General features: G+C 26.5%; 1 protein-coding gene across 1 annotated transcript; it reads left to right on the forward strand.

Annotated features, from left to right (window-relative positions):
- Positions 1 to 778: 778 nt before the first annotated feature.
- On the forward strand, positions 779 to 2,424 carry LOC104882581 (uncharacterized). The gene is made up of 4 exons (XM_010666563.3): positions 779 to 1,264; positions 1,494 to 1,556; positions 1,660 to 1,734; positions 1,864 to 2,424. Exons 1-4 carry the CDS (start codon positions 887 to 889, stop codon positions 2,206 to 2,208), a joined length of 861 nt encoding a protein of 286 aa, XP_010664865.1. The 5' UTR covers positions 779 to 886; the 3' UTR covers positions 2,209 to 2,424.
- Positions 2,425 to 11,400: the final 8,976 nt, after the last annotated feature.

The raw sequence follows: 11,400 nt of genomic DNA on the forward strand, positions 1-11,400 counted from the left end.
TCATCATATTTAGGTTTCATCAGCGTAGATTCAATTTATTCAGGTTGTAGTTTTAATCTTTTATGTAAAAATAAGTACTTATTTTATAGTTTTTAAAATTTATATTAACATTATAAAATCCAATAAAGTAGAAAATTTTAAATTTTTATACTTTTAGGAAAGAATTTAAAGTTACCTTTATTCCAGAAAAATTTAAGGGAAAAAAATAGAAAAAAAAAGTAACAAAAAGTAAAAAAAAAATAAAATTGAAATTAAAGTCATTAAATTATTTTCATTTGTTACTTCAAACTTATTTTAATTATTTTAACTTATCAATATAAAAATTAAATAATTTTAAAATATATAAAATTTGAACTAATTTTAATTATATTTAATTTTCTTTGAATTTTTTTATATAATAATCAAACATGAGAAAATAATTTTTTTTTAATTTTTTTTCTTTTGAACTAAAGATAACCTAAAAATTACAAACTTTTTAATAAGTTTTTGTTCCATAATAAAATGCATTATTATTTGTTTTATTTTAAAAACAAAAGTAAGAAAATATGTCAATGGCAAAATTTAGTAAAGAGGAAATTGTCCAGGATACTTCATTCTCTTAACAGTCCTAAATTGTCTCTAATTCTATTTCTCAAATACCGTTGCAAGCACATTTAGAAACCAAATCTTTTACAAAATAAATATAATCACTTTTTCCAACTGTTCCGCCGTGTTTTGAATGACACGTAATCTTTAAAACTGAGATTACATTCCATTTCACCTCCTGCTTCCTCTTTTCTCTCTCTATCTCGCGCTCCCGCTCTCTCTCTCTCTCTCTCTCTCTCATCCATTCCCCTTTTTTACTTCTTCAGTCCAGACTCCATCATTTCTCGTTGATTTCAATCGCATGAATTTGCCAATGAAGAGAAAGAGTTGCAGTCCTTGCGACTCTCTCGTGAGCTTGTTTGACGATGATGAATTGGAGGTTTCTAAAATCCTGTTCGACATTCCCCGGATAATCTTCCAATCTGAGAATCGCAATCGTCTTTTAGTCGCTTGGGGCGTTAGGAAGAGAAGATCTGCCATTGATCCTGACTTATATCCGCCTTCTGTTCCTTCATCGTCGTCGCCTCATCTTCCCCGGACTTGTGTGGGTCCGACTTGTGACGATGATGATCCTCCAGCGAAGGTTGAACCTTCCAGCCCTGCCACGCCTCTCTCCTTCTCCCCCAGCGAATCTGATGGCAAGTCTAAGCGCTCTAAAAAGAGCGTTTCATCTAAAAAGGTATCTTTCTCAAATCTCCGATTTCCGATTTCTCATTCGTTTTGCTGTGTGTTTTTTTTTGGGTAGTTTCCTTTTTTTATTTTCCGATTTTTGTTTTCAGTTCTTGATATTTGAAATACTACGTTACCCATGTCCTGTTCCTGTATTTGACCGTTATTATTATTCTTATTTTAAATTTCTGAAAAAAAAAAAAACTGACATCTTTGCGACAACTTTTCTTGTTGTCCAGAAGAAGGAAAATTTGTTCAAGATGGTTGAGGATTTGACTCATCAGAAAGAGTCGCTAAAGACGGTGAGTTTGTTAATCTGAGGGTTTTTTTTTTTCTTGAATTTTTTTTTTCCAAAATGGGCATTATCTTTAAATTGTTTCTAATATTTGCTTAAAATTAAATCAGGAAATTGCGAATGTCGAGCGGTTCTACAACCAGTTGAAAGCTCTCAACTCAGAATTAAAGGCAAAAAAACAACAGGTACTTTGAAATAAAACCTTCTCCAAACTCTTTTTTTTTTCTACTTTTTTAAGGTTTTTTTTTCTCCTCCTGTTGAACTTTTCTGAAGTGGGGTCTAAACTAAATTGAATTTTATTTTGGTGATTACAGTTGAATCTTGATACGGCAATAACCGAAGCCAGAGTGGAGAGCAGAGAGCAAGACCATCATCAACAGCCACTGCCACTCCTCCTTCACCACTCTGCCCCAGCCTGTCCTTTGGTGGCCAACCCTATGGGCCCACGTGTTATACCTGATCTCAACGTCTCCCCGGAGGAGACTCTTGGACCGGAACTAGTTGCGTCGTTGGATCTCAACCTCAGTATTGCTCTGAACGCTGATACCACACAACTGAATAGGGCTGCAGCTGCTCAGGCCAGGAAGAAGAGGCTTCAAATTTACAAAGTGAAGAATCCCAAAGGCGGTTCAAGTCCCTCTATCCTCTCTCTTGGTTAGCGGTTCAAAATCGGTTCATCTCTTCAATGGAAGTTTTATTTTCTTGGAATTTTTATGATGGATCCAATCTCTGATACAATAGATATACCTTTGTTGTTATATTTCATCTGTTCAACAAATTTAGTAATAAGCAGGATACAAATCAATTCTTGAATATACAGTGACTGTCGCAATGCAACAATTGTAAACAATTATTAATTTTGGTGTTGCTCTGCTATTTCATCTGTGCTTATATATAGAAGACATGGAGCCATAGCAGTTGAGCATAGCGGTGAATGAAGAGTGGCAATGAGTGTTGACTGTTGAGGATGGAATATGAAAAAAGAAAATAGAAAAATGAGATCCCTAATACAACAAAGAATGGTCCACCTCATCCCTCTGGACACCCCAGGGGTTGTAAACTATTTGTCTTATTTTTAGTAAAGTTATTTTTAAAAAATAAAAAATAAAAAACATATTTGAATAAGTTGTTTTTAATTTTTTTTTCCCAAAAAAATTCAATTTATATAAGATTAATTAAATCTTAAAAAGTCTTATTAAAAAATAAAATAACTTTGTAATTATATATAAATTTAAAAATAAATAAATTTTAATAAAGTCATAATTATTTATTTAATAATATAATTTTATATGTTACAATTAAAATTATAAAAAAAATATTATTATTAACAAAAATAGAATTCGATTGTGCTTTTACAAAGATATTTTTTAGAAAATATAGTAAAATAATACATTTTTTATATTAAAAATATATTTTAGGGTTTTATTATAAAATTACTATTCATATTAAAAAATGATTTATTTTTAATTTATTTATAATTACAAAATTATTTTCATTTTTAATAAGAATTGAGTTAAATTATAAGATTAATAAATAAGTAATTTAATTTAAATCAAATAAAAGGATGAAAAAAATTTCTTTAAAAAGTATGATAAAATTTTAGTTCACATAGTTAATTAATCATAATTTATTGAAATAATATATTTTAGAAAATAATAAGTCAACTTATTCTCAAATATTATTTAAAAAAGAAATAACATTGGGAATATGCCCAAAAAATTATAAGTACATTTGTAGAAAATTGCAAAATCTTAAAGCATTAAAGGAAAAAAAAAAAGGTGATGAATAGGGATAATGACTATTACTGGGTGACAAAATATGACTTAAATTAAATATATTTTTCATGTTTGAGTTAAGTATAATTGGGTTTGGAGCATATTTCCATCACATAACTCATTTAGTAAATAAGCAGTGTGTAGGTCAACACATATAATACAAATTTAACTCGGATGTTTTTGAGTCAAAATATATAACACAAATTTAATATGGATGGACCAAATTAATAATCTTGCTAGAGGTGGTGGTTGAATTTATATTTTTTACATGATTATTATTTGGGTTGACCATATAATAGAATATTTAGGTTTTGATAGTTGAAAGTTGACGGTTGACAGTTGAAAATAACCTTAATAACCTTAATAATCTTAGTAAAGGTAATATTTGAGTATATATTTTTTACACGGTTAATATTTGGGTTGATCTACTAGTAAAATATTTTAGGCTTTTACAATTGAGGGTTAAAAAAGGGTCTTCATATTATTTGTAGAGTAAAAAAAAAAGGGATATTTAATTAAAAGGATTGTTAAAGACCTAAGTTTGTAAATTTAACCCTCTTTCATTTTTTGGTCTCATTTTGATAAAAGAATATTCTCATTATTTTTTTATTTTATAAAATAACTATTTCTTTTAAAACTTATAAATACTTAAAATGCTAAAAACCTTTATATTAAAAATGAGTTATTTGTCAAGAAAACATGATAGATAAAAACTACAATGAATCAAATAAACCTTTTCATTAATAAATAACTAATTAACATATGAAACAAAGAACAACTCTAATGAGAGAGTGCAATGAATATTCGTATTGATAAATAATTCAAGTATTGACATTTATTTTAAATTTGATAAAAAAAGAAGGGAAAAATCTCTTGTACCCAAATTTGAAATTTGAATAAAAATAAGGAGAGTAAACTTCCACCAATACAATTGAAAAGAAAAAAGGAATATTTTTAGATATGATTTGGAATGACCTAAAAACAATAATACTACAATTTCCATTGTTATTTGCAAATGAGAAAAGGACAAGGTGGAGGGGTATAACTTTTTTACTAATAGTGTATTTCACAATAATTCTAAAAAATATTTTAATCATGTTTAATACTTGAAAATTTTTATTTTTTAAGTATTAGAAATATTAGAAATACTTCATAAAATCACTGTCAAATACAATCTAAGTTGAATCGGTTGAATGAAGCATCCCATTAAAAAAGTCTCCTTTGGAATCAACCTCCGATCATGGAGAGACTTCATCTTGTCACGGGTATCAATTCCAATTCCAATTCCAATTCCATACTCCAACAATGACCCTCTTTCCCTACACAATCTACCTTCTACTTCTTTTCCACCATTTACATATACTTCAACCAAATGGGATGCTGCCCAACCCATTAGAATATTATTTGGCCGTAAAATAATTTTTTAAAAAGAATTATAATAACGGTAGTGAATCAAAGTCTCTTTCCCTATATAACTCCTGATTGTTTTAAAGCATTTTTTTTTTCTCACAAAAAAAACAGAACAGGATTTTAAAGCCTAAAAGGATTAAAATCAAATTTGTAGGTTTTAGAATTTTAAATTAACATATTTGGATCCCCACTTCATAAAAAGTTGAGGTTTAGTAAGAATTTTTTTGCATGTGTTTCATAATTTAATTAAAAGAGCTTGCAAGTAAGAATCCTGAAACAGGGGAAACCAACAGGCAGTGAAGGAGAAACATGGATATAGAGGAGAATCCAAGAAAACAGGATTTACCATCAGCGTAATTTTAGGAGATTTTTTCTTGGGACGCAGGCGGGTGTTAGCAGGGTGAGCATTGGAGGAAGAAGGGAGTGATTCAGGGATTGGAGGTAGACCATTGCCCACTGGTCTACTGTCAGTACCAGGAAGAATTGGGAGAGAAGGCAGAGGAAGTTGAGATGATTTGTTAGAAGGAGGGATGTTGACGAGTACGGATCTTAAAGCTTTAGAACCCTACAATGGAAGAAGACCTTTATTGCACTCGTATTCCATAACAAGCTTTGAGAATTGTTGCAGAATTTCGGCCACTTGCTTTTCATCATCATCAAAGAGACTCCAGAAAACTGGTGCTCTGCTCCTCCTCTTTCATTCTGAGTTCACAATACAGCCTACCAGATAATGTCATTATGGATGGGTCTGGGCCTGCAACTTCGGGAGATTGCCATTTACCAACAGGCCACATTTCACATTCTGGAAAATGGCAATGGAATACCTTCAATTATAGTTTAGGCTGGACAATGTCATGGCCTTGAAGATGCCAACACTTATAATAACATGCTCTGTAACGAGTTACAAACATTAGTGAAGCAAGGCCCATTACAAGTGTCCTCTTTTCGTACTGCTGGTAAGGCGAAGAGGGGGGTGTTTGACTTAGCTACTCTCTGTCTCTTGGTAATTTTCTTAGATAAAACCAAGTCGTTTCTTCTCATTAGCTTTCTGCGCCTCGTCTTTGGGAAGCAAACCAGATTCCATTATGCATACCGTTCAAAGTGAGGGACAGTACTTGGCAGTCACCATGAGATGGCTCACATGAGTATGCATGCATGAGGGAGCATTCTATATCCTCAATTTTTTTATAATAAAAAAATTAAAATTAATTAATATAAAAACTCCATATTCATCCCGGCTTAAAGAAACTCAAATAGTGGACCAATCAATATGAAAAATTTATATAGATAAAAGTGTTATATATCTTTGATCTCCATTATCACTAAAACATATGTAGGATATATTTATCAATTCATTTAGAACATGCATTTATTCACATGGAACATACCCGAATCCATTTCTGAATTTTGGTTGAAGATGTATGGATCTTCTAAGGCTGAGGAGGGGAACCACCGTCACTAGATTCTCTTTGACAATGGGAAACGGGAGAGATTAGGGTTCTGTTCTATTCAAAGATATGATATTACAAAATGAATAGACCTTTGACCTTTTATACTCTCCTGCCTTAGAGACCATACCCATTGGGCTATTGGGCCTCACGAGTCTTAGGCTCATCATATAAGGCTCGTGATGGCGTTTGAGCTCTACACATAGGTGACCCATACTCTTGAACGAACAGAAAACAAACAGAAAGAGGTGAATAGCTTAGTCATGAATTATTGTTAAATATGTGAGTCCATATCTTAACAAAAAGTTGTTTCATAATGACTTTAGTATTATTTTTTGTACGTAATTATATTTTTATCAATTTTCTCAATAAAGAAATGAACTTCCAATCATATTACATCTTATATAGAATTTATTTATAAGTTTAATAATTTTTAAAAATAATTTAGAATTGAAAAACCAATCCAATTAATTGCATATTAAATAAAATCATTTCAAAATACTTTGCCTATAAATAGGTACTAAATGTGTGCATGTAATGAAACACTTGACTCATTTACGTATTAAAAAAACTAAATTTTATTTGTCTTTAAATTTATTTTAAATAAAAAATTATTAAAAATTATTATTATTACTATTTTTCATTTTTAACAAAAAAAAAAAAATCAATTATGCTTCTACAAAGATGTTAGTATTCACATTCTTATAACATATGCTAAAATGATATATTTTTTTCATAAAAAATTTAATTGATGATTTTATTATAAAATTTCTATTTATATTTTATTAAAAAAACTATTTATTTTTTAATTTATTTATAATTATAAAACTATTTTCATTTTTAAGAAGATTTGAATTAATCTTATATAAATTGAACTTCAATAGATTTTTTCAAAAAAAAAAAAAAAACAACATATCCAAATAAGTTTTTTTGTTTTTTTATTTTTTATTTTTTGAAAATTGTTTTTAGAAACAATTTATTAAACATTCTTATTTTCATAATATAGTAAAAAAAAATGTTTTTTATTCTTTAATTTAAAAATAATTTTTAAAAACAAGTATAACAAAATATACCCAAACGAAGCATAATATTTATGATTTGATAAGAAACAACAATATTTCTTAGCTTGTTAGTTCCATTTCCAAAAATATATATATATGAAATGCAAATTAAAATAAGTTAATAATTTATACTGACGAAAAATTTATCAAAATAAATTAAAATAATAAGAATCACTTCAAAATTGTGGGGAAGACAAAAATGAGCACAAAAATAATTGGAGAAATTTATTTCCTTTTGGTGTAGGAAGCAACTTAAACTTTTTGCTTCTCTAATGTAATATTTGATTTTTTTTGGACCAGTTGAATCTTTGTGGAATCAAAATGATTTTATCTAATGTGTAGCTTAGATTGTACACATTGTGAATCACTTTTCAAATTTAAAGTTTAATTTATGTTTAACCATGGAAAGAATTTAAGAATTTAAGAATTTTACTATCATTTTTTTTAAATAAATAATTTTACCTTTTGTATCCTTCCTAGTATTGAATAGTGAAACCAAAACCCGAAAAGTGGTTTTGACTCCCTTATTTGAAAAATATAGAAAAATGAATCTAATTTTTATAAATCAATTTTATTTTCATCTATTTAAAATATATGCATTTTTTCACAAGTCAAATAATTATTTCTTAAAATGACATTTTATTTGTCAGGTTAATAATATAAAATGACAATTTTTTATTTTTTTAGCACGAGAATGAGATATCAATTTAAAAATTAAAAGTAAAATTAAAACTTAATAAAACTTTAAAGTTAAAAATATAAAAATAAAATATTAATTTTCACTTTGTTAAAACTAGTAGAAAAAATAGATTTGAGAAAGAGTTAGAAATATAATGGGAGTCAATATTTAATTTTTTTTAATTTTTAAGTTTGTTGGTTTTAATTGTATTTAATTTTTAATATTTAGTTTTAATTGTATTTTTAATTTTTAAAATTTCTAATTTTATTGTTGAGGTCAACTAAGAAAATTTTTATTCAATTTTATTTAATATATATATATATATATATAAGAAGATGGATAATTTATATAATGCAAGATATAAAATCATTATTAATTAGGGAATTAGAAAGATTTTATTTATCAATCCTTGAGAATTTTTCCAAAATAATTTGTATCTCATATTATATAGTAAAAAAATTTACAATATATTTATTTGCAAGATACTTTTATAAAAATTAAAATGATAAATTAATTTTTTGATAAATTTATTTAATATTATTAAGTAAAAGGTTATTTTAGGAAATAATTATCTGACTTATGAAAAAGTATTTAAAATATTTTTACATGGACGAAGATATATTTGTGATTTATTTATTTATTTATTTTTCCTCTCATAGATATTGAATGGAGGAAAGTAATTTAGGGTTGATTTAAAATATCTAAATAAGTTTTTGTATATAATGAAAAGGAAAAAGATTACCACTATATAATACATTTTTTTTGTTTTTTGTTTTTTTTTTTATAAAAAATTTAGGATCTTCATTGCCTCTTTTCTTTTTAGATCAATGAATTCGTGTGAAAATTTTCTTTTATTCAAATATTGGATGATATCTTGACATACACTACTCTAATAATTTTATATTTTATATAGAAGCTAGTACTATTTTGTTTTTCCTATTTTTAAAAACCAAAAAGTAGGAAGTATATTACACTTAATAATTATCTTTTATTTGTCTAACATATTTTTTTCATTTTAAAATATGAAATAAAAAATTTATTATAAAAAACATTATTTTATTTTTTTGAATTTTACGTAAGAGTCATATTGTGGACCCCGCATTTCGACTAATTAGGGAATTAGAAAGATTTTATTTATCAATCCTTGAGAATTTTTCCAAAATAATTTGTATCTCATATTATATAGTAAAAAAATTTACAATATATTTATTTGCAAGATACTTTTATAAAAATTAAAATGATAAATTAATTTTTTGATAAATTTATTTAATATTATTAAGTAAAAGGTTATTTTAGGAAATAATTATCTGACTTATGAAAAAGTATTTAAAATATTTTTACATGGACGAAGATATATTTGTGATTTATTTATTTATTTATTTTTCCTCTCATAGATATTGAATGGAGGAAAGTAATTTAGGGTTGATTTAAAATATCTAAATAAGTTTTTGTATATAATGAAAAGGAAAAAGATTACCACTATATAATACATTTTTTTTGTTTTTTGTTTTTTTTTTTATAAAAAATTTAGGATCTTCATTGCCTCTTTTCTTTTTAGATCAATGAATTCGTGTGAAAATTTTCTTTTATTCAAATATTGGATGATATCTTGACATACACTACTCTAATAATTTTATATTTTATATAGAAGCTAGTACTATTTTGTTTTTCCTATTTTTAAAAACCAAAAAGTAGGAAGTATATTACACTTAATAATTATCTTTTATTTGTCTAACATATTTTTTTCATTTTAAAATATGAAATAAAAAATTTATTATAAAAAACATTATTTTATTTTTTTGAATTTTACGTAAGAGTCATATTGTGGACCCCGCATTTCGACTCAATGCGTTTCCCACTCGATGGCGAAACTCGATTTTGGTTTGAAAATGATTTTATTTATTAAAAAGAATTGACTTGGAGTCGCCACTTATTTTTGTTTTATTTTTAAAAAGGGAAACAAAATAAGAAAGAAAACCCTAAGCGTGACTCCTTATTTTGAAAAAGGTGGTCTGTGAAAAACCGGATCGGGTTTGGGGGTCAGGTTACTTATCAGGAAGGTACGGTAAAGACCGTAGCATCCCTCTAAGTCCCTAAGTCGGGTCTCTACTAATAAAATTGAAGCAATCATGGCAATGGATGAGTAAATCAATGAACACTCAGGATAAATCACGCACATGTGAGAATCAGGACATGCATAGACAACGATTAGAGGGAAAACGGGTACATACCTGGGCAACGAACCACCATGCGCTATAATAAAAATAGGGTCAGTGTATAATAAAGAACACAAAACGTACCACATGCGTCACCAAATAGAAATTAAAACTGTTTAAGGGAAAACTGGATTTTTGAAATTTATTTGAAAATTGGAGTTTTAGAGATTATTTGAAAATTAGATTTTTAGAAATTAAATATAAGAATGAGAATTTTAGTAATTAAATTTGAAAGGAATTGGAATTTCAGAGAACTAAATTTGGAAATCGGAATTTTGAAGAATTATTTAAATACGGAATTTTAATAAACAAATAAGTGAATAAATAAATGAGTGAAATAATAATAATGATGAAATAATAAAAATTAGGTAAATAATTGCGAAAAATAGAATTTTAGAGATGGGAGATCGAATTTAGAGATTGAGATTTTGAGAAATTATTTGGAGATGAGATTTTTAAATATATGAATAAGTGAATAAATAAATGAACGAGATAATAATAATAACGAAAATAATCATTAAACAGCTGAATGTGAATAGTGGATTTGAAATTGAAAATTAAATTCGAAAAACAGAATTTTGAAAAATTTGAACTTTAATTTTTGGAATTTGTAAAATAAATGAATGAAATAATAATAATAATAATAATAATAATAATAATAATAATAATGAGAATAATATTTAAATGAATGAACGTGAATAGTGGAATATTTTGAGATTGAAAATTAAATTCGACAGTCAGATTTTTCAAGAATTGAATTTTAATGATTTGAATTTTTACAAGAAATAAATAAATAAATATGGAATGATAATAATAATAATAATAATAAAAATAATGTTTAAACGAATGAACGTGAATAGTGAAATTTTTTATATTGAAAATTAAATTCGGAAGTCAGATTTTTTTTTTAACAATTAAACTTTAATGATCGAAATTTTTAAAAGAAATAAATAAATAAATATGAAATAATAATAATACTAACAAAAATCATGTTTAAACGAAATGAACGTGAATAATGGAATTTTTGGAATATTGGAACTGAAAATTTGAATTTTGGGAAAGTTAAATTTAAAGTTAGAGTTCTAGAAAATTATTTCGAGAATTGAAACGTTGGGATTTTTAAAAGAATTATTTGATAACAGGACTTCCAAAAAAACGAAAATTTTAACATGTAAGTGGAATTAAGAAGATGGCACGTGGGAGAAAAGAGAAAAAATAATAATAAACCACCTGGAACCATGCCACCAATAAAGAATAAAAAA

Source organism: Vitis vinifera, chromosome 18, assembly GCF_030704535.1.
Source record: "Vitis vinifera cultivar Pinot Noir 40024 chromosome 18, ASM3070453v1".
Classification (NCBI taxonomy): domain Eukaryota; kingdom Viridiplantae; phylum Streptophyta; class Magnoliopsida; order Vitales; family Vitaceae; genus Vitis; species Vitis vinifera.

Bases quoted from the DNA above. Each gene is read 5' to 3' on its own strand.
- LOC104882581 (XM_010666563.3), top strand. From the start codon at position 887: ATGAATTTGCCAATGAAGAGAAAGAGTTGCAGTCCTTGCGACTCTCTC. The intron at 1,265-1,493 runs GTATCTTTCTCA...CTTGTTGTCCAG, and splicing joins AGAGCGTTTCATCTAAAAAG to AAGAAGGAAAATTTGTTCAA. The intron at 1,735-1,863 runs GTACTTTGAAAT...TGGTGATTACAG, and splicing joins TAAAGGCAAAAAAACAACAG to TTGAATCTTGATACGGCAAT.